Source organism: Hydra vulgaris, chromosome 03 (assembly GCF_038396675.1).
Source record: "Hydra vulgaris chromosome 03, alternate assembly HydraT2T_AEP".
NCBI classification, from domain to species: Eukaryota; Metazoa; Cnidaria; class Hydrozoa; order Anthoathecata; family Hydridae; genus Hydra; species Hydra vulgaris.
This window is the reverse complement of record NC_088922.1, coordinates 25,103,084-25,128,540: the sequence shown is the minus strand read 5'-3', so window position 1 is coordinate 25,128,540 and position 25,457 is coordinate 25,103,084. Positions and strand designations below refer to the sequence as shown.

The following is a 25,457-nucleotide window of genomic DNA, read 5'->3' as shown; positions in this document are numbered from 1 at the left end:
TGGCCCGGGCAACGCCGGGTAACTCCAGCTAGTATATATATATATTGTAAGTAAATTTGTGATCATAGCAGTTACGGTTAAAGAAATGATGCTTATAAAGACAGTTATAATAACTAATAAATAAGCGTGAAAGAAACGGCAGCCATGTTTTTTAAATAGAAAAGTTTCTGAAGTAAAATTGTGATCAAAGCAGTTACGGTTAAAGAAATGATGCTTATAAAGACAGTTATTGCTTTCAGAACATCCTTAATGTATCTTTCGAAGATAAAACGATATATATATACATATATGTATACATATATATACATATATATATATATGCATATATATATATATATATATATATATATATATATATATATATATATATATATATATATATATATATATATATATATATAAATTATCTTTAATTTAATTTATTATTGCTCTGTTCTTTAAGAACATTGAGTACTCTATTTGAAGAATATACTGACATAGTTTATATATATATATATATATATATATATATATATATATATATATATATATATATATATATATATATATATATATATATATATATATATATACAGCGGCGACTTTAGGGTAGGGCCTGTTTGGGCGATGGCCCAGGGCGCCGAATATAAAGGGGCGAAACTAATTGGTTATTTTACCCTTTGCCTTTTTTTTGAATGGGGTTAAATTGAACTAGGGACGCCGTAGAAATCTCGCCCAGGGCGCTGGTAGTGCTATAACCGGCACTGTATATATATATATATATATATATATATATATATATATATATATATATATATATATATATATATATATATATATATATATATATATATATATACCTTTTAATTGTATTTTATTGCAACATAATAATGTTTAATGTCTTCCTTTATATAGATTAGTGTCAAAATTGTAAATGAGTGTGATGTATTAAAATACTAATAGTACTTCAATTATTTGAACTGATGGAATTTTACTTGCTTATTTTTGATTGTATAAAATGAAGATTTTTAAATAACTCATATGTTGAGAAAAGTTTTACTTAAAAGTTTTATTTGTCTTTTCTGTTATTATTTATTGTTATATATATTATATAAAATACTATAAATCTTTTTTTTTTGAGATTTATTATTTTTAATATTTTGTTTGCTTTTTGAAATAATTAATTTTACAAATAGTAATAAAATTATCAATAATTTAATTGTAGTTTTTATTGATATTCATCCTTTTGTTATCATTGTTATTATTACTATTATTGTTATTATTATTATTAACATTTTCTTATTATTACTATTATTGTTATTATTATTATTAACATTCTATTATAATTGATTCCAATTATAATAGAATCAAATATCAGTTGTCTATTTCAAACTAGGAAAAATAAATTATATTCAGGGATATAAATTCTGGGGAACCCTAGAATATACATCCCTAAATATAATTGTTTATGATTGTTAGGTATTTACATATAATAATTGATAGGTTTTTTTTTTTAGTATAATATTTTTTTTACTCAATTTATTTTTTCTTAGTTCTTATACTTTTATTAAAATTTAAATTTGCTATTTCTTACAGGTTTTCTTATTTATCAAATTTTTGAATATTTCAATGTGGTCTAGTGTGGAAAGAACACTCTCGAGTAATTGAAGATGTTATTCCTCATAGTTTGATTGAAGCAGATGTATTGCGTTGGCCAGCAAAAGAATTTTTATGGAAAAAAGCAATGAGTAAAAATATTCTTTTCCAACTTTAAAAATAAAGTTGACACATGGTCAATTACTTAAATTTACTATTTTAATATTTACTTCTTAATTCAAAAATAAAATATGTATGTATATATTTGTATTGGTTTAATAGTTTAAAAATATTTTGTAGCTGATAAAACTGAGTGTGAGTATACATCTCAGGATAAAGGAATAAAAGAGAAAGAAAAGAATGGCGATGAGATTAAGTGTTAAGAACTTAAAAATGATTTACTGGTGTTTCATGATGATACAAATACAAAGCCCTTTGGAAATAATAATACTTCACACTGAAAGTGAAAAACACATTTAATAAGAGATTGGAATAATTGTGACGATTCAACACCATTCAATTGGAACCACCAGTTATCAAAAAGGTTTTAAAACAAAAAAATTCTATCATAATTGGTAATTATTTCATTACTTTAAATGAAAGTTTTGTAAAATTCCTATGTGGCGTTATTCGTTATATAGTAGTGGTATCACAGGGTTGTCAAAATGTTTAAAATCAGGAAAAAGTTAGGTTATTTGTTTTAGGTCAGTGAAAATTTATGGAGTTTAAATTATTTTCAGAACAAACCAAAGAAGACTTTCAACTTATTACATTTTTTTTCCACAATTTGTTTTTATCAATTATTTTTATTTTGTTTGTCAGCAAATATAAATTCAATTGTGATAAATCTGGAAAAATCAAAGAATTAAATTTTTAAAGTAGGTGGCCACCATGTATAAATGATTAAATAACGCAGCTGTATTATGTAAAGGTAAAAAAGTGGTGAAGCCAATAATTACTACACTCTGGTATTGCACAATTACAATTCTGAAAACTGAACTTATGCTCATAATTTTCTGCAATGATATTAAAACTGTTTAAATTTTTCCATTTTAGCAAAATTGTTTACTTCAGATGAATTAATTCAAATTTCAATTTCAAGTTTAACATATCGTATATAAAATGCTTTGCGTTATTCAATTATCTAAATTTTTAATTATCAATTAAGTTAGAAAGGTGATTTATTTTATTTTACTATAAATTTATTTATTGTGAGTTTAAGTTTATTTATTGTGAGTTTAAATCTATTTATTATCGGTTATAATTTATTTATTGTATAGTTGATAAAGTTAAAAAGGAGAGAGCTCAATTTATTTAGTATTAGATGTTTAGATTTTTTTAAATCCAAACTTTAATACTAAATAAATTGAGAATATTGTAAAAATTGTGTCAAAATTTTTTGAATTATATATTATAGTTTTTAATGATAAACAGAGAAAGTATAATAAATTGTTTTTTTTTTTTTTTAGGTTTTCAACAATAAGTTCTGGCATTTCAAGAAAAAGTTGTTAAATGGATGAGCGATATATCCAGTTATTTATCTTTACCAACAACTTTAAATTCTCAACAATCTTCAATATCTTTATTTGACATAGAGTTTATAAAATCAAAAGAGGAGTTTTTCCTGTTTGAAGAAAATATGAAATTGGATTCATTCCTAGATGAAAAGTAATACACACATGTGTGTACCGACATTAAATAATATATATCGATATTATTTAATGTCGGTACACACATGTGTGTGTGTTCGGACACTTAGCTACTTCTAGTTTAATGTGACTTTTACTTCTTAGATTGTACAATAAAAGCCTATAGGAGGGTTTGATTACAAAGATATGATCAAGAACATAATTAAACGATTTTTTACCGATTTTGTCATGAAATGGATGAAATGAACAAGCCAAAATGAGTTAACCTTAAGCGGAGCCGAGACCTACAAAGCAGTATACAAAGTAGTGACGCTCAAGTTCCTAAAGATGACGGAAAAAGATTTTTATCAAGTTGTTTAGAGCCTCCTTAGAAATGCCCCTGCACGAGCAAAAAAGATGACAGTTGTATAAAAAAATAATATTGATATTGTATGTTTTATTGTAGACATATAGTTCCTTTTACATTTTATTTATTAATTATCTTAAACGTAAAAAAATATAAAATATGATTTTAAATATAATTTAAGTCTGTTTTATTAGTCAATTCGGTATGTAATACTATAAATGCTGAGATAACGTATAATAGATGTCTCGGCAAGACGTCTGGTGTTAACAAATAGACGTCTTAAGACGTTCTATAGACGGTCAGGCGAGTTTTCAATTAAACGTCTAGTATTAGATGTCTATGAGACATCTAATACTAGACTGTTTACAGACGTCTGTTGCAATATGTTTTACAAACGTCTATACAAGACGTCTCAAAAGTGTTAACAAATAGACGTCTTAAGACGTCCTTCAGACGTTTACTTAAGTTACCGTTAGACGTCTTTGTGCCGGCTGGGTTCTTCAGCTATTTCTATAAGGTTAACGTAAATTTCACCTAATTCATGTCGCAGTAGTCTAATCGCTTTATTTCTTGCTTCCCACCGAATTTCACTAACCTGTTTCAATGTTAAAGATTTTACATTTTTCTTTAAAACTTACTATCTAAATGGTGAACCACTGAAGAAATTATATATTGCTGATACAGTACTAAAAAAATCCACCATTGGAAACGAAACTTTAACTGCATCATTAATCGCCAAATTTAATGTATGCGCGTTGCATGGCATATACAAAGCTCGTGGATAATTGTCCAAATTTCATTTTTGCAATCCAATATATTTTCCAGACATATTAGACCCATTGTCGTATCCCATGTAGTTAATACTTAGTTCAAGATAGTTTAATTTTTGAATTTCGAAACCATTCTCCAGTCCAAAAAGATTCTCCGGTACTTTTTTCAGCTTGATAAAAACCAATGAAATTTTCTCTTACTTCAATTTTATTATTTTTTGTATGTACATATCTGAAAACCATTGTAATTTGCTTGACATGTCGAGCATCCGGCGTACAGTCTAAAATGACTGAAAAATATTTTGCTTCTTTTATTGATGTTAATATATATTTTTGTATTTGATTTGCAAGGATAGTGATTATTTCATTTTGAAAGCGATTTCCCAGGTAATATGGCATGTGGTTCCTTAAAGCAATTAATTTTTATACGTGTTTTATGTGGTCTGCCATTATATCATCAAATTTTTCTCTCATTTCAATTGCTTTTAAAAAATTTCCACTATTTTTTTCATACAACTTGCTGGAAGAACCTCTAAAAGCTAAACATTGTCCTGCTAGAAATTGTCCTGTCAAATTGTCACACTTGCATGGGACAATTTGACACCATCGTTTATTCTCGGCATCATAATACCGTTGCATATTATTATCAATTGTAGTTTTTCTTTTTAAATTTAATTCCAATTCTTTCCAACGAGTGCAGTTTTCAATGTGCATCAATGTTTTTTCATGACGAGATAAGTTTTCAGATGTGTGTTGCCAATCGTTGAAGCCTTTATTAACTAATTTTATTTCTTCTTTGCCAAATAATTTACAACAGAAACAAAATATGGCATTATTTTTTGAAGAATAGATTAACCACTCTCGTTTAAATTTTTCACCATTTGGCATATTTCTATAAAATTAAACCTTTGAAAAAGATCTTCCCAATTTTGTTTTCTGGATATGTAAGTAGTATATTTTGAAAACCTTTTAGATTAAAATATTCACCATTTTATTGGTAAGTGTTAAAGGCCAGCAAGCTGGATTATTTAGTTCCAGACACATAGCAGAATATGCTTCATCAATTTTAGTGATATTGCTGATATTTGCTACTGCAATATTGTCACCAGCATTTGTATTTTCAGAAAAAAAAATCACTACATGGATTTACTAGACTACTGCAAGCATTTCCCGTGATATCGTCTATATATGTAACTGTATTATTACCTATTTTGTCGTTACTAATAAAATTGTCATTTGTATTTTCTGCTAATAATTCATTTTTATCAGAAGAAATTTCACTACTTAAATTTGTTTGGCTACTACAAGCATTTTTCGTCTCTCATGTTTTTGCTTTTTCCAAATATTTTGTTAGTGAACCAAAGATTTTTTTATCTTCATTTTGTTTTTCTTCTCGGTTTCTTTTATACTGTGCTCCGGACAATCTTTTCGTTTTTCTTTCAGACTTTCTAAGGATTTTGGCTAAAATGTTTAAAAATGATAATACAGTACAATTTTTCTATTTCGAATCTCCTTAATTCAAAAACCTCCATGATTCTATTAAGTAAAAAGTCACCGTGAAATGCGCTTAAGAAACTCTTACGTTTAACTTTCTATAATTCGAATCTCTATAATTCAGAAAGCTCCACAATTCGAATGGACTCGTCAGTAAGATTCTCTTTGTAAATCGAACTTTTTTAACTTCTGATGCGTAAAAAGCTCATTAAACCCTCAAATCTTTTTTCAAATTTCGAATGTTATGAGTTTTTGAAACGATTAGTGTAAATTATCTTCTACTGTTTAAAAATAATCATGGCCTCAAAGAGACATAAAGAAAACAATTTAAAGCAGAAATAAAAAACTTTAATGGAATTGAAGATAGGAAAAACAAATAAAGAGGTTTCAAAAATTTTTGATATACTAAACACTCTTTTTACGATCTCCTAAAAGCTTTTGATACAGTTGACCACAAGATTTTAATTAAAAAGTTATATCACTATGCCTAGGCCTTAGATGAGCTCTTGATTTTTACTTGAAACTATGTAATGATTATATAATTATCGGAGATTTTAATCTACAACCCATGATAAACAAATAAAGGAGTTTCTTTGCCTTAATCAATGTAGTAGTTTAATTACAATGCTGACTTGTTTTAAATTCATCGTAAAACCCACGTGTTTAGATCTCATCCTTACAAATAGAAAGATACACTTCCAACACTTTAAGTCTGTAGGGGTATTAATGACTACCATGAGCTTATCTTTAAAATGCTCAGGTCTACCTTTTGCAAATTTTATCCAAATAAATTAATATACAAGTCTTTTAAAAACTTTTCAAGGGGTGTTTTTTCTGAAACAACAAAAAATAAGTTAAGATTTTGCAATGACACTAACTTTTGCAAGTCTTTAAACCTTTACTCCCCAATAAAAACTAAAATTTTAAGAGGCAACGATAAACCATTCTTATGACTAAGAATTTTAGAAAAGTAATAATGCTTCGCCTAAAATTAAAAAAAAATTCCATATTGAAAAATTAGACATTTCTTTTTTTCTCTACAGGAAACAAAGAAACTATATGGTGAACTTGAAAAAAAAAGAAAATGTATTTTGATAACGCAAATTTATCTAAATCTTCCTCCACATCTCTGTGAAAGATATGCAAGCCTTTCCTCTTAAATAAATCTGGAAATTCAAACGAGCGTATAACGTTTATTGAAGGTGGGGAAACTGTGTCGGATGACTTTCAACTGCCAAACGTTTTTAACTTATATTTCACAAATGCTCATCATCTCTTAGTGGTGTGATTTATCGGCCTCCTCCTTGCAATGTTCAGGATTCTGTTGAGTCTGCTACTGAAAGATATGCAAACCATCCTAATATTAAAAACATTTAAAAAAATGTCTCCTCAAAATATTAAATTTCATCAAATTACTTTCTATGATATCACTAAAATTATTAATACTTTAAATGTTAAAAAGAAGACTAGTGGAGATGTTCCAACGTTTGTGCTACATATTTATGTAATGGGTTAAAGAAAAAACCTTTCTTCCTGTATAAGCAATAGAACATCTCAAGGTAAATGCATGCACTTTTCAATTTATTTAAAAAGTGGCAAGAATGTTTGTATAAAGGAGGCGTTGTTAGTTAAACATTTATGAATTTATCAAAGACATATGATTTAATTCCTCAGGATTTGCTTATTGTTAAGTTATGGGTTATTTAATAAAAGCCTCAAACTTTTGTTATCGTACCTTTCAGCTCGCAAATGAGAATTAAAAATCCTCCGTTTGCAAATCAAAAGCTTTTTCATGGTTTACTTTAAATAAAAGTTGACAAATCAAATGCTATTTCATGATTTACTTTAAATGAAATGGTTGCAAACTCTCACAAATTTCAATTTTTTTAGACGGTTAAAAAATTGTGAAGGTCAATTTTAAATGATTGGAAATGTAAAGATCTTTGTTTCCTATAAAATTAAACTTTTTGGGTTACAATTGATAAGAATTTGAAGGTTGATGACCATATTAAAATTATTTGTGGAAAAGCAAATAATAAATGTTTTGCTCTTTCGCGAATAAGAAACTTTTTATCATTTAAACAAGCTTCTCTCTTATTGAATGCTTTTATATTGTCAAATTTTTCATACTGTCCTTTGATTTGGATGTTTTGCTCAAAATATAATAATAATATATAATAATAAAATTCATTAAAATGGACTTCGCATTTGTTTATTAGAGACTTGGTGTCTCATTAGATGAAATTCTAAAATTAAAAAATAAACCAATTATCCATCTTAGAAACTTGAGGTTTTTAATAACCGAAGTTATTAAATCTATAAAAGGTTTAAAGCCAGAATATTTTTCAGATCTTTTTATCAAAAAATCCGTTCCGTTTAGACTTCATATTTTAAAATGGCATGGAAAATCTTGCTTTTTTAAAATTTTATTTTCATTTTTGTTTTTTGGTGTCACTCCATTGACTACTTTTTAGCAATACGAATGAAACCTAACTTTATTTATGTAAGTTTATAATTTATTATTGTAAATTTCCATATTTTATGATAAAATAAATAGACAAAAACATTTTTATTGCGAATTTAGTGTTTCAAAGTTTAAGGTTTAAATTAAAAACTTAAGATAATGATAAATATTAAAATAAAAAATTCAAGGTAATGATAAATAATAAAAAGCTTGAAATAATGAAAGTCTTGGAATCCGTGTGATGCAAATAGTTACAGTTCTGGTATAGTAAAGCAATAGTACTAGCAGCTAGTGTTGGTATTTATGATCACAAATGCTGTATAACATTAACAGTTTAAATGAAATACTTTTCTTAGTTACTTTTTACTTTACTTATTTTCCTAATACATTCACTGCAATAATATATTCACTTTTACTAATATATTTACTAGAGTTCAAGTTCTTGCCACTAATTTAGTAAAGATATGGGCGGAGGTAAATTTTAGGCACCACCCTTCAGTTAGTAAAAAAGTCATATGCAAAACGTATATTATTGAAAACCATAACCTAACCAAAACCTAACTCTGACCTTAAGGGTTAGGTTCAGGATTTAATTAGGGTATGGTTTTCAATAAAACAAGCATTATGGTTAGGTTGCATACTAAAGAGGATGCCTGAAATACACGTCCGCCACAATATGCGTTTACGAAAAAACCTGCATAACTAGGCTTGGCGGAAGCACTTTTTAACAAAAGTATTGTATAGGATAGCGTTGACGTGGAATCATTAAATACAGAAGTTGCTGAAGAAGCCAATAGTAATCTGAAGACGCAATTAAAACAATCTCTAACAAAGACCGCTTCGTTCCAACCCAAGCTTAATAGTTCTGATTCATTTTCAACGAAACTAAAGGAGTTAAGGCTATTTGAAGCAAATGAAGTTCGAATTTAAATAAAATTGATGCTGCGCTCAAAACAATTCAGCCCACGTTACGATTCAGCGAAAGAAAGTTTTTTGTAGCTGGTAACTCTTCAACTAAGCTTCAAAGCTGAATAAATTTTAATATGTTGAGTACATTAATATTTTTGAAATATTATTTTTCGGATTATCGGAAAATAATATTTTTCGGATTATCAGATTTCAGAAATTAAAACACCGAGTTGAAAACTGCTGGGATATTTTGAATAATACTAAAAGATAAATTAAAATGAAAACTGAAAAAAAAAAGTCTTTAACTTTTAACCGTCATAAAGAAAACGGTTGTTCAAAATATGAAAGAGAATTGTTTTATCTGCCTAAATTTCCAAAAAATATAAGAGCCTTGTTTTGTGTTTATTACTTGTTCATTTAATCTTATGGTTGGTCTGGTGGTTCAAAAACGCAGAAAATTTAACTTTTTAAACATAAAGTGGGTGGCAGGGGTCACATATAAATGTTGATGGTTAGTCCCACCCTTTGCTTTGGTGTTTAAGGTCTGATTGCAACTCATCAACAAGTAAATATTTATCGGAAAAGCAAATAATAACAAATCTTTTAATGAAATACTACATATTTTTTAAGGGATTTTTCCTTATTTATATCAAAATACTATAATTTATAAATTAATATTTATTATTACATATGTAAATAAATATAACTATACTAACCTTTTGTACCATTGTACATATAATATAAATAAAATTTAATTACGACCTCCTGAAACATTCTTCATTAAATATTAAGCTTGTATTTAAATAATCTGTTGTTAAAAATTGATTTTAACCATAACTTATTTTGGACTTATTTTTGGACTTCTTTTTTTACTTACACTGATCACGGGAGTAAATTAGCATTTAAAACCTACTATTTCACTTCCCAATATACTTAGGAGCAACAGGACAAACAGATTTGTTAAGTTTTATAAAGTCTTCAAAGCATCTGTAAAGCATTCTTGTGATTCAATTGTTGACATTGGTTTACGTTTTATAGGCAAAAATGTGCAAAGATTATTGTAATTTATTAGTATATATTTTATTAGTATATTACTAGATCTTATTATTGGTAAGAAGAATAAAAAAAGTTAAATTTATAATAAAGAGTTTATTAAATTGGGTTTTTTGATCTGAACTTTTATTTCAAAATATTAGAACATTTTAAACGATTATACATGCAAATATAAAAGATTGAAACCGGTTGTCTGGATTATTAGAGTACAAGCAATATCAATTACCCAATATGGTCATCACTTAATTGATATTTTGTATAAAAAATCAAAAAAAACTTAGACGAAATTTAGCACAGTTATATAAAACATTTCGATTTTTGATCAACATCAACAACATCAACATCTGTGATGTAGTTGGAGATAATAAAAATGTTACTACTATTTGAGAGCGTCCTTAAAATAAGTATGCACTTTTTCTGAAACCCATGCAATGTTTCATGATAAATGCTTCATTTTAATTTTTTAAGCTTTTATAACGACTTTAATTTTAATGCTATTCGGAACCAAACAAGAACCAGACAAGGCGAAGTAGTTTTGCAACTTTTTTAAAAAATAACTATGAAAAAGTAAAAATAAGAAAACTTATTATTTTTTTTATTTATTTACCAATTCAAACAAACTTTTATTGTGAAAAATTTTAACAAATGAAAAAAGAATAGAAACTTTTATTTTGAAGTTGTTAAAACGCTTTTTTAAAATAAATATTTACTGGAAATGTAGCAAACACAATAAATTAGTAATACTATGAAACTAAGAATTTTTTTTTAGTTTATTAGAAAACTCGAAAATTTTTAATTTTTCCAAAAAAACTTTCCTTATCACCTCCTCGATTTATTCCTTTGATGGTTTTTCCGGAAGTTTCCTCAACTTTCTTTAAAAAAAAAAGCCTTCCAATGATAGGACTTCCGAAGTTAGTACAAAATACACATTCCATTTCCCGGTATCCTCAAGTTTCCCAGTATCATTCAATTTATGATATATGTATATATAAATATAAGATTTTTTTGAGCTTAAATGCAGTTGTTACACGAAATGAAAATACAAATTAAACACATACAAAATAGAAATGATAAAATAAAGTCGATTAAATATTTTTAACAGGAAGCGGTAATCTAAAACATAAATGGGAGGCGATTATAATTTTATATTTTAAAAATTTTTAAAAAGTTTATATTTTATATTTTAATATCTTTGTATTCTGTCATGAAAATTTCTATATTATGTTATTATACAATATTGTTGTATAACCGTTCTAACGTTAATAAAACGTTAATAAAAATTGTTTGCCATTTGGAAGTGGGGGTAATTCCACACCCATTAAAAGATTATTTATGTATCAATACAAAGATATTAAAATATAAAATATAAATTAAAAAAAAAAATTTTTAAATATAAAATTACAAAAATCTGACATTTTTTACAAAATCAAAGATATTTTGACATTGTTTCCAGATGATTCGTGAATATGCTTGACAAATAAAACAAAGAGAAAGACTTAAAGAGAGTATTGAAACAGTGTGTCAAAAAAAACCCAGAAGCATCAAGTGCTTTAAAACAGTTTAATCAAAACCACCCTAAATGACGTTGCTGATTATCAACAACCGGTTCTTTTTTTAAAGAAATTCCGCAAAAAGGAGAAAGTACAATTATAAAATATATAAAAATAAAAAACAAATGAGAGAAAATAAATAGATTATAAATAATATGCACACTGAGGAGAATCAACGTAAATTTAAAACCAAATAAAAGTTTTAATGCAAGATGTTAGAACCTCTCCCTCAACTAAATATTTTTAAATTGCATATTTGGAAAATTTTAAAAATTATTTTCACTTTAGTTATTATAATCGATTATATATACTTAAAATTACGTTATTAAGTAAAAGTAAAAAACTTAACAAAGTATTAGTGCGTTTTATCACAAGATTAAATGTCATGTTAAAAAACAAAAAAGTATAATATATATCCTATTTAAACAAACAATATAACATATCTTTTTATTAACGTAACGATATAATATATCCTTGATAACAAAAAATTGTTACAAAAGTTAGAGAATAAAGACTTACCTTGCAAAATAATGAAGCAGCATTTCGCTTGCTGGATCTGATGCTTCTCTAACACTGGACAAATTTTTGTCATTGTCATTCATTTCTTTCAAACATGCTTTTAATGAAAGATGAGTCTGATCTTTAAAGCTCAGTTTTTCAATTGGTATAGGCCCTTTCCGAAACAAGTTATCTGGATCTACTATTAGGTTCCTTGAACAGTCAATTGGTGTTTTTTCGTTCGTTTTTTCAAAGTCTTCTATTATATTTGGAGTATTTACCTTAACACTACTTTTAAGAATAGACTTCGATCGAAAGCTTTTTAACGACATTGTTTCATAATTTTCGTCATTTGATTTAGCAAAAAAATAATTTTTTACGTCGAATGCTATTTTTTGAGTCGACTTTAAAAAATTTTCAGCAATGTTTTTAGAAACCATTTTAAAATGTTTAACAAGAGTTCAGTCAAATTTCCATTTGTTAAAAAAATGTTTTGTAAGCAACCATGATCATAATACAAGTAATTCCGTAACTATGGATTTAAAACAATAGTTAATATCGTGTCGTTGTAATTAAAAAAATTCCTATAATGGTTAAATATAAAAGCTTTTAAAAATAAAAAAAATTTAGGCGGATGAAAAGATAGGCGGCTTATAATTTAAAAAATAATAATTAATAACATGCGCGAGAAAAGGCTACTTCTACCTCAATAAGTCTAATATAAAACTGTGTCAACTACTACCTCAATAAGTCTAATATAAAACTGTGTCAACTACTACCTCAATAAGTCTAATATAAAACTGTGTCAATGCGTCAAAAATGAAGTACAATGTATTAACAAAATATTCACTTTGGAACAGTAAAAACAACGTAAAAATTTAACTTGTGGAGTTCCCACTAGTTATATTTTTACGTTGTTTTTACTGTTGTGTTCAATATAAAAATGTGTTTACTATACATATTGATAATTTATATTTAATATTTAAATCTTTAAATTTATATTTAATATCAATCTTTAAATTTTTATTCTATTTACAGATGACCACTGGCTGAAGTGGTCATCTGTAAATAGCTTAACTTAATAACAAAATAGCTGTAAATAACTTAACTGAAGTTAAGTTAAAATGGCAAGTCGTTATATATTTATTATGTATTATGTTTTTTTATTTTCATATTTTTTCTTTTTTTCATAGTTACTAAACATATGGAAACATTGTTTTTAAAATACAAATCACACTGAAAAAATATATTGCAATTGGAAAGAGACTTGTAGAATTGTATTCAGAGATGGTGGAGCTGGATTTTGTTCACCTCTTTAGAGATGCTGTGCTGTAAATATTTTCAAATCAAAAAAAAAAAACGGAAAATTCATACAACATTTTGTAGAAATTATGTTTTGTGGAAACCATCTATATACATGAAAACCATAAATATTTTTCCAGACTAAACAAAAATTTATATCGTTTCTAAAACAAAATATTTTTTCTAATATTTAAAAATAAAAACTCTTATATTAACTAAAAACTCTTTTTTTAAAACATAAGAGTTTTTAGTTAATTCAAAATCACCAACAATTTTTTTAGAAAAACTTCGTTTCCAAAAAAATTATGGCACTAAATTGTAAAAAATTCTATTTTAGGGTTTTCAGTTCAATAAATATCAAACTTAATTCTGGTTCTGTAAAGTACAACTTTTATATGGTTTTGTAATCATATTATGAGATTTTTTAAAGTATTACTTCATTCTTTTAGCAACGTCTTAGCAACTCCAAATATGTGTTTGTTTTGCAATATCTAGCATTATGACTTAATTTTTTACAAAAAGGTTTGGCAAATATCAAAATATGTATATACAGACAAACCTAAATCAACAAAAAGCTATGAACTCTATTATATGAGATCTATTATATAAAATGTTAAATTTTATTATTGATTACTTACTTATAACGACATACAAAATTACACACAACCCTGTCAATCTACCTTTTTCTGAGTTTTTTTACATTTGCATCTTCTCACTAATCTACAAAATGTTGGGCCCAAAAACATATTTCAATTAGCAAATGTAATAACGACTCACGTTTCTCTTCCGCGGAAAAGTTATTAAGATATGTAATTCTCTTTATAATAATATAGTTCACTCAGCCACCTTGTCATTATTCAAATCGAATTTAAAAAATTACAATTATAAATTGTTCATTTTTACTGCGTTCATCACTTCTACATTAACTTGTTATACTGCTGATGTTTTTTCGGTGTTACATAAGAGTAATTTTGATATCACCTGTCTCACCCTTCTGTAGTTTTTAATACAAATATATCAGATAAATGTAATTCTATAATAAAAAAATAAAAATAAATATATAATAAAAAAATGTAAAATATATATAAAATAGCCCTAAATATTTTTTAGTTGAAAAAAAGGTTTCAGAGATTTCATGACCAGTATGAAGTTTAATGAAACTACTTAAAGAACGGTGGGGTACTTTACTACCCCAAACGAATTAGTTTTTAATTGCCACGTCCAGAAATTTTATCTATTTGTGCTTAACACTTTCGAAGCATTTTTTGGTATCATCATGGTGTCATCATGATATCATCTTTTAATATCATATAAAGAAAGTTGCAAGTGTAAAGTATTTTTTTTAAACTAATAAATCAACAATAATGTTTTTTTATTTGTTAAACAACTGAAATTATATATATATATATATATATATATATATATATATATATATATATATATATATATATATATATATATATATATATATATATATATATATATATATATATATATATATATATATATATATATACAATTAGTGACTGTATACATATATATATATATATATATATATATATATATATATATATATATATATATATATATATATATATATATATATATATATATACAGCCACTAATTCTATCATTCAATTTACATTGAGTCAGTCTTCTCTAAGCTCAAAGCACCAAAAATGGATCGTCTCTACATTGGGTAGGACGTATCAGAAAAAGTTTGGTCAATTTTTATTAGTTGATGGACCTTATTTAAGCAAAGGAGAGAAATTTAATAAGATGAAATGACAGAAAACTTTCTACTCCAATTGGCAATTAGTATGAGGAGAGCTGAAATTTATCAAAAGAGACAGGGCCGAAATATTGGCGAAAATATTAGTTCATTCTATGCAAAGCAAAGTGCAATGTAGTTGTCACCCGCAAACAATTATTGTTTTACGGATGTTATTATACAAGAAATTGTTGTTGTTAGGGGTCAGACGTTAACATCCGCAAAGATGTGCTTGGAGAGATCTCTTTTGATATAGGTTATGTCATAGATATTGGTCTTTTTTTATTAAAAAAAAATTTATTGATTAAAAAAAAATGTCACGAAATGCGCTACTTTGTTGCTCAAGTGTATTAACTTTCAGGAAAAAAAAGAGAAATACAGATTACAATAAAAACACTAAATATGTCCCAATTGCTCGAGGTCTTGCAGTCTATTTACAGAATAATCTAAATGATGGACACAAAAACTCATAAATTGTGTCAAGGCAGTTGGAGGAAACTTAGGTATTGCAATTCTAGGATCAATAACAGACTCAATTAAATGATACAAAATTAAATGTAACTAAAAATGCTAAAGCCAACAAACTGGTGTTAAAATTGAGCGCAATTAAGCGTTCACAGCAAGCAACAAACAATAAACAATTGCCAAAGAAATCAATTGTAAAGAGGCATTACACCAAAATAAAACATCACGTATTTTACCCTTGATGGATAGGCCGTTGTTCAATCACTTCTTCATTCCACAATTTTGGCTGCGTACGGCCACCAACAAAGCCAATTATGACACATTCGGTATCCAATTGCCTCTTATCATACCAAAATATCTACAAGCCATAAGATATACTGGGGCACAGTCATATTTATAGTCTATAAAAGGGTATGACTGTACAGGCTTTAATGCAAACAATTTAATACTCTCGAAATATAGCGTGTCAACGGTAAACGAAACACCGTTGCATTTACCAATGGTGCATTTCTTCTGAGCCAAGAAAAACAACAACTCAACAATTAAACACTAAAAATTAAACAACAATTGTATGCAAGTTGTACTGAGCTCCACTAAGTTTCCTCTGGTCCCAGTGTCAATTCAGAAGTCTGTTGCAATCGCAAATTGCTTAATGATGTATATTTGCATCATTACAGCGCATAAAATTTTAGGTATAATAATAATGGTAATGGTATAGTGCTGCAGTACTATAGCTTTACCAGATGCCACTAATAGTTAAGTACTCGACATCCAGTACTGGCATAGCATTATTATCCCAGAAAAATGCCAATACAAAACCAGTACCGGCTGCTAGTGTTTGCGCCAGTATTAGACTGTACTGGTGCAATACTGCGCCTGTTGTGAACTTTTGATTGATTATAAGTCTAGATGCAAATGGGTTCTACTTATCTAAAGAAGATCTTTAATATCATTTCAAAAGATTTTCCATTGCTTTTTTTGTAGCAACTGACTCTCAGATTAAATGGATCAATGCATCCAGTGAAAACAATAAGACATATATGTGTGCGATTGTCCTGAAAGAAGTCTTTTATCAAGTGCACCCACTAAACTTCTATTTGATCGCTCTCCTTAAAATAAAAAACAAATGAAAACTTAGCTACTTGAAAGATACTCTGTCCTAATATTCAACACTTTTCTTCATCATAATTTACTAACATGAATGGTCCTTCAATAAGTATTTTAATCCAGGAAAACGCCAAACCAGTTGCAGCGTTTACTTCAGCTACCAATTGGAAAGTGGAAAAGGATTTACTTAATGATGAATTGTTGTGAATGACGTCTTCAACACTAAAAGATAGCGAACCGTACCTGGACATAAAAGGAATCTACGAATAAGCAAAAATAGAACCAGAGAAAAGTTACGAGAGAGAGATCAAAAAAACATTAAGTACATATAACGAAACCCGATGAATAACGATAATTGACAATAATTTTGGCCCTTGAAAGGTTAACAAGCTCATTAACAAGATTTGAAATGGCAAAAGACAAGCTGACTTGGAAAAAGTTGAACGACAGCAAAAGCATTAACTCGGTAGAGGATTTGCTCTCAAAACCAGTAATAGAAGTTGAAGCGGCAATAAAAAACATAATGTTGGATAAACCCTATAAATACAAACAAAGTTGTCAAAAAATAGGAGTTTGAAAAACAAACTATGGAACAAACAACCTTGCGGAAAACTCCAGGAAACGGAAACGAAACTACGTAACAATCTGTCAAGCTTCAAAAATATACAATTACAAAATTTAATGGACTATAAGGACTGGTTACAATTTCAGAATTAATTCACGGTGAAAGTAGATAACTCAAACATATTAAGAACCAGTAAGTTCAACTACTTATTGGAACTCGTTGAAGGAAAACCCAGAGTTGACACTTGTTGCTTTTTAAAAAAAAAATTATTTAGATGCTCCAAGAAGTCCTTACGGTCTTATCACCGCGGATGAGTATTTAATCAGAAGTTCACGCCTTCTTCCAAACTGATGTTGCAAAACTTGCCCAGAGATGGGGTTTGAACCACGGATTATTTCTTTCTGGGGCAAGTGCGTTACCACTGTGCCACGACTACTTAGATTACCACATTCATTGGATGGATACGAAGAAGCAAAATGTATATTACAAGACACTTAAAGAAAAGACATTTGTGTTCGCAAAGCGTTAACTAAAGATCTTGAAGAAATAACGGCTATAAACAAAACGCACAAAACCAAAGAAGTTTACGACTTTAATAACAAGCTTGCAAAAACAGCACGAAAATTGATTAACAATGCACAAACTGTAAATGACTCAATCTTTTATGCATTCATTAATGTATAAACTTGGACCAGTTCGTGAAATACTAACGCAAAACAATGACGGATAGGAAGAATGGGTACTTGAGCAACTTGTCGAAAAACTCCAAATATACATTGACAGAAATCCATTGAACTCAACTTTCAACATAAGCGATAAACGAATGAAATGCGAGAAAAAGAGCGCAAACGTACAGTTACGGTCTAATGAACAACAAAATACTGCATTCAAGCAATACAATAGAGGTAATTATGTTGAAGCAATGATAACAAGTCTTAGTATACATGGATATGTTTACTATGGGTTACCAAATCATAAAAGAGAAGATTGCACAAAGGTGCTAAACGTTGCGAGACGCAAGGAGATTTTAACAATATGTTACAACTGCATTGGTTATGGACACTCTGCAGCGAATTGTCAATCGGGAGGATGCAGGAAGTGTAGTAAAAAGCATCACACGTTAATCTGTCAAAGTGTTAATGCAACAATGGATGGTAAAATTAAAAACAAAAAAGAAACCATGGGGAAAATGTTTTACGCAAGTACAGCTATTCACTCGACAGTGATTGCAAAATAAAAACTGCAAAACTGAATTTAAAACCTACACGGATGGAATATAAAAGCATTTAACAACTATATGGAACGGTAAACAAACGTGTAGAGATTTATAACGTTACGCTAGAATCATTAGTGGTATTAGAATTTTGCATCAAGATCGAATGCGTCAACGCATACGATCTTGAAGAAATACTAACCTTTTTAGCCAATCCGATGGTCATAGAAGTAAAAATTAAAATTTTCAAAAATGAGAACACTGATATTCATTGAAGATGAAGGAAGCAAGGAATTGCAACCTGTTCACAAAATACTCGGTGCTGTTGATTATTAACGATTAAAAACTGCGTAACCGGTTATTATTGGAAAAAACCCAGATAAAGATCCAAAAGCATAAATTATTATGTTGGGATGGACTCTTAGTGGGAGACGTATATAATTAAATTCAGTTATTGAAAAGACTTTCTTATTGAACACTGGTCGTGAGAAGTTCGAGCAAATGCGTAGTTCAGAAATACTGGCGTTATCAGACAAAAACAGTGAACCAATGTTCCACCAAGATTTTAGTAAAAAACTGCTCCAAACCAACAAATGATATTATGAAGCTAGGATGCCATGAAAATGGACGTTGTCAAAGTGCCAGACAACAGAAATCTGGCTATTAAACAATTAAAAGTTACAACGTTTGGAAAAACTTAATAAACTAAAAGAATATAATAACATAGTAATGGAACAGATCAATCAAAGAATATTGGAAGTAGTACCAGAAATACTTACGGGAGAGATCATTCACTACATTCATCATCAAGCGGTAATCAAAGAAAGTTAATATCTATCCGAAAACAATGTAGGACTTGGAAGATGATACTTATGTTGATGATCTGGAATCAGAAGGAGAGACGGTAGAAGAAATGATCAGGTTTTAAGTTTCGTAGTATTATCTCCCAGCGTTCAAAAATTATGACCATATAAAAATTACAAATGATAATAATTATTACCATTTTCTTTATTGTAATAAGTGTTGTTGGCAGACATTAAACCGGATCATGTCATTGGCTTAATTTGTGAAAAAAGTACCGAAATGTTAAGAATCTTGAAAGTTTAGCTTTTAAACATTTTATTGAACTATTTTATTTATTTGCATATTATTTCTGTATTGATCTATTTTTGATAACATACTATTCATATTTCGTAATTTATACTACGAAATCAAGATCACTTAAATAAAAATAATTATGTTAATATCAAATCAAATCAAATCAAAATCAAATCAATATAATTTCACTTTAATAATAACTGTATATATATACAATCGTGCGGGACATTTACAAACAGTTATAAACTGATGACGTGTTAAGACCTATGATGGTATAAATTATAGCATAATAATAAGTAATAATAATAATGATAATAATAATAAGTAATAATAATGATAATAGTAATAAGTAATAATAATAAATAACAATAATAATAAGTAATAATAATAATAATAGTAATAATTATTTTACTATATATTTATCTATATATATAATGTGATAATCATTAATAATAATGCAAAATAAAAAATATAAAAATCATAATAATATCAATAACAAAAAATATAAATACAACAAAATAGTTTGTTGTTTATTTATTACATGTTACATGGTTTAGTAACAATGCCACAAATTTTAGAGCCATTTAAATTTTACAGGATGATGAAAATGATGGTATTTGGTTGTGACTAAATGAACATTTATATATTTTTATGTTTTATTTTTAGAGTTTTATCTTTTTATTTTTATTTTATGAGTTTTATATTTTTATTTCTATTTTTGGTTTTATATTTTTTTTTTTTTTTTTATTTTTATTTATGAGTTTTATATTTTTATCATATTAAAAATTTAGTTATAGAGAATAGCTAGGCGGTGATTGCATAACTGATAGTTCATTGATTATAGTTATCGAGGATAAATTTTTTTACATGGGTTATGAAGGCATTTCTATTTGTCATTTTGCATAATGTTTTTTTAGTTTCAACAGGAAGAGAGTTCCAACAGTGAATTGATTGATACTTGATTGACTTTATGCCATACTTATGTGTTTGTTTTAAAGGCATAGAGAGACTACAATAAGATACAGACCTAAGTTTATAACTATGAATATCATTTGTGAATTTAAAGTAGCTAGTGAAGCAGCTGGGCCAATTATTGTGGACAATGTCCCATACGAGAACACAGTTTAATAAGTAGATAAGTTCGTCAAGCTTTAAAATTTTAGAAAGATTGTATAGTATGTCAGAACTAAAACTGTTAGGTTGAAAGTGAACTATTCTTAAAGATTTATTCTGGAGATTTATGAGACTTTTTTTATAAACGGATGAATTTTATCCCCATATCTGACAACCATAGCGTAAATGGGAGTTAAAAATAGCATGCCAAATATTCACAAGTAATTCACAAAATGCCTTATTTTGGTAAGCATTTCATTTGCTCGACTTAGTTTGTTTGATATGGATTTAATTTGTTGAACAAAAGATTTTCATCTAATAATATGCCCAGATATTTTATTTTATCTACAATATTTAGATTTTTGACCACTAATTCTAAAGTTAAGTTTTTTGGTAATTTTTTTGCCTTGAGGTTTAAATAGAACTAATTCAGTTTTTTTGACATTCAAAGATATTTTGTTTGATCGCAACCATTGAACCAGTGATGCCAAGTCGTAATTTAGGTACTTATTTAGCTTTTTTAAAGACTTATCTACTTTCAGAAGGTTAGTGTCATCAGCATAATGATACACCTTCGAGTATTTAATATAAGTATTTAAACCATTTATGTTGACAAGAAAAAGAAGGGGACCCAGAGTTAAACCCTGAGGAACACCTATAGGAACACTAAACTTAGTAGTGGATGAGATATTACCAATAGTAACTCTTTGTGGACGATGGTTTAGATATGATTTAAACCAATTCAGAGCGATTCCCCTTACAACATAATGATACGGCTTTGATACCGTAAGATTGGGTGGCTTTGGCCCATTTTGCACCTTAATGTCTATTGCATGAAAGCCACAAAAGTTATTTCCTCAAACACTAAGTACTATTAGAAGTACATAGAAAGAACAGTTAGAACTATCTGTCTCCCATTTGAAAATTATTTACCTGAAGTATCTTTTGGTGGTTTAAATGGTGGGCCAAAGTCGCCCTGTGTGTTAGGGTGACTTTGGCCCAACCCTGTAAAAAGGGACTAAAGGAAGCGAAACAACAATAAAAACAACAATATTTAGGCAAAGAAAATAAATTTACAAAAGTAAAGTGACAAAAAAAGATTTAGTAACAAAGTTCTAGTATATAGTAAATAAAATATAGGTAAAAACTAAACAAGTATAGGTACCAAGTAAACAAAACAGTTTAGGTATAAAGTAAACAAAAATGACTAAATAAATGTTTTAAAAAATTTAGTGAAAAAGTTCTGGAACTGAATAAGTTCCTCTTTTCGAAATATTCTTTGGTTCCTCAATAAAATCGACTATTTCAGACTAGGGAAAAAAGTTGCACTGCTGGTAGTGACCATTTCCAGTTAAGTCCATTTTTTTTATAATAGTAATTTCTGCTCCATTTTTTCTTAATTTTTTCAACTGCAGAAAAAAAATTTCGAAAGTTACTTTAAAATTATTCAATAGTCATTACATTAAATAATAAATAAAGTTTACTAATTGATTAGCTAAATAAAAATAATTCAAAATAAATAAACAAACCTGTCCAGGATTTAACTCTCCATTGCATTTAACAATTACATAACAATTCTCTACAAGATTTAACAATTTCTCCTTTTTACAAACATTTTTTGTTTTATCAATATTTTGAAAGTTCTTTTTGCCTAATGCTGAATGATTTAAAGATTCTGTATGACTTTCTACGACTAAACTTACATCCGCAAAAATTAGATTAGAAGTCTCAGTAGTTCCAGTATTTGTACTTGGGCCAGCAAAGTTAATATTGTTGGTCTCAATTGTATTTATAATACTGATAGGTGTATCTACATTATTTGAATTTAATCTATTATTTTCATTTATAACACAAGATGATATATCTGTTGAACATAAGTTTTTACCTGGGACAGCACATACTTTACGTCGATTTGGTTTTTTACAACCATCTGAGGGATCATCCAGTGACTTACATAAATGATCTAAAAATGATTGACTTACTAAATCAGTAGTTGAGTCTAAACCTACATTACAACATGGTAGTCGTGAAAGCACTTGAGACTTGTCTAATGGAAAAAATTCCAGTTTTGCGAAAACCAGCTCTAAGGTTATCATTCCCATGTTCATTTAAGTTGGTAATTAAACGGTCTAAAAGTCTAGGAAATTCATCTTTAGGAAGAGAAGCAACTCTTCTTCCTTTTCCTTTCTCCTTCCATTCACATAATATTTTGCGCCAGTTAATCTTCATAGGTCTAAAGTAGGCAACATCTAATGGCTGCGTGAGATGTGTAGAGTTTGCTGGTAATGCCACAAATCCTATGTTATTGATTTGACATGCATCCAGTACTACAATGCTCAAATGTGAAGATACGTTATCACCTATAATGACACTTCTTCCTTGAGCCCTCTTAAGTCTTGGAAGAAGTAAAGAGAAAAACCAGTCCTCAAAAAATGTTGAGTCAAACCAACCACTTTTTAATCTGTTATAACGTGCTTTTGGTGGCCCATGTTCCATCCATGTATTCCATAACGACTCAGCTTTGTAAACAACATAAGGTGGTAGCAATTCACCATTAGCATTGCCACAAAACATTACAGAGAACGAGGTCTTTGTAGAATTAATTATGCGTTCAGGATACTTACATCCACGCTTTGTTAATTTTTTTTTTTTACCTGGATCATCACTGAGATTGGTTTCATCATAATTCCATATATTATAAGGTGATATATTACTTATTTCATTTGATAGATTTATAAAGTAGTTATCAATCACAGTCGTTCCTATTTCTGCTCTCTTTCGCTTTATGTTGCTTGCAAATCTTACTGTGAGTTCTGGATTTCTTTTTAAAAAAGATCGAATCCAATCGCCACCTGGAAAATTATTTTTGAACTGAGGTATAACGACGCCTTTTTTCTCTAAATACCCTTTTACTATGCATCTTAAATCATATTTATCAACAGGAAAACCAAGCTCAGATGATTTTATTGCATATGCCTTAAACATGTCTTCTTCTTTTGATGTAAATATTTGCTGACCACCATACTTTTTAGGATATGTCTGTTTTATTTTATTTTTTAATGCTGATCTTGGTATATCGTGTTTCAAAGCTGCTTGTCGTTGAGTAATTAAACCATTCTTTAAATCTTTTAATGCACTGTCTAACTGTTCTAAAGTATAAGTAACATATTTTCTTTTTCCACGATTTGGCTTGTAATTTTGTGGCATATTTAAACTAAGAACTAAACAAATTTTGCTATTTACTAATACAAACTGTTATACTGATTTTCTATTGCATTACTACTACAAAATTTTTCATTCCAACATAGTAACTACCATAATATCTATAAATGATCACTAAAAAAGGTTTACTCTAATACATGGGGTGACTTTAGCCCGGGCCAATGTCACCCTATGTAGTGGGCCAAAGACAACCTATTTTTTTTAAATCTCAATTGCAAAAAAGTAATAAACTGTTAAGCTTTCAAAACAAGATAGAATCAAACACTAATGGATTAAAATTATTTCAGTGTATATTCCAATAAAAAACCTTTTCCAGGTACTGCTATCGATGTAAAAGTTTACACACCTAAAAAATTCGGATTTAAGGTGCTTCTTCTAAAGTGCAACTTACAATAATATTACAAAGACTCGAGTTAAGTAAACTAAGTTAGACTAAATAAATAATAAATTTCCCACAATTTGCTACTAAACATTAACCGGCATACCTTGAGGTATCGATTTTAAACCATTTTTAAACAAAAATTTTGCTTGGGGTAAAGTCAACCCGTAGGGCCAAAGCCACCCAATCTTACGGTAATAGAATTTCATGGTTGACAGTATCAAAAGCTTTTTGCAGATCAACAAACACTCCACCAGCAAATTGTTTTTGATCCAAAGCCTCGCGTATGGTTTCAGTTATATCTATGAGTGCTTGGTTAGTAGAGTGTTTCTTTCGGAATCCAAATTGCAGACTATATAAGCTATCTGATAGATTTAAAAAACTAAGTAGCCTGTTATGCATAAACTTTTCAATTAGTTTACCTACATTTGAGAGTAAGGATATAGGCCGATAGTTACAAGGATCTTGTTTACAGCCGCTTTTAAAAATTGGAACAACTTCTGCAACTTTAAATAAGTCAGGAAATATCCCTGATTGAAAAGATTGATTTATTATAATACTCAAGGGGAAGATCAATTCTTGAGAAGCTAAGGTCATTATTTTTGAAGGAATGCTATTGGTTCTGGTGCTTTTTTTTGGATTCAAGAGAGTTATAGCCATTTACTTCTTGAGAAGTAACTGGAGATATAAAAAAAAAAGGATTTTGGTTTTTTAGATAGTGGCTGAAGTGAAAACTAGGAAGTATAATTTCTTTAGCAAGATTATCTGCAATTGAAGTAATCGTTTAATGTGTTTGTAATTATTTTCTTGTTAGTTATAGTCTTATAATTGATATTTAAACTATCTATATTATTGTTGTTCTTTGATTTAATATAAATAACCCAGCCAACATTGACAGGCGGGTACCGTATGGT

General features: G+C 28.2%; 2 protein-coding genes across 3 annotated transcripts in view; both read right to left on the bottom strand.

Annotated features, from left to right (window-relative positions):
• The window catches only part of LOC100206166 (transient receptor potential cation channel subfamily A member 1), a 68,964-nt gene extending 56,122 nt beyond the window's left edge, over positions 1–12,842 (bottom strand). The window contains exon 1 of one of the 2 annotated variants that reach the window (XR_010637478.1): positions 12,330–12,825. Coding sequence is in view for 1 of the 2 variants with exons in the window: in XM_065792753.1 (XP_065648825.1) it covers positions 12,330–12,748 (419 nt within the window). In the remaining variant the exon portion in view is untranslated. Of the gene's footprint in view, positions 1–12,329 lie in introns of both variants that reach the window. The other variant, XM_065792753.1, reaches the window with a different exon arrangement.
• Positions 12,843–21,842: 9,000 nt separating this feature from the next.
• Positions 21,843–24,715, bottom strand: LOC124809207 (jerky protein homolog-like). The gene is made up of 2 exons (XM_065792752.1): positions 22,472–24,715; positions 21,843–22,351 (listed from the first exon to the last, which is right to left on the bottom strand). Exon 1 carries the CDS (start codon positions 24,147–24,149, stop codon positions 22,953–22,955), a length of 1,197 nt encoding a protein of 398 aa, XP_065648824.1. The 5' UTR covers positions 24,150–24,715; the 3' UTR covers positions 21,843–22,351; positions 22,472–22,952.
• Between the last annotated feature and the right edge of the window lie 742 nt (positions 24,716–25,457).

What these genes read in the sequence shown, in the direction of transcription:
- LOC124809207 (XM_065792752.1), bottom strand. Translation starts at nt 24,149, where the DNA reads ATGCCACAAAATTACAAGCCAAATCGTGGAAAAAGAAAATATGTTACT.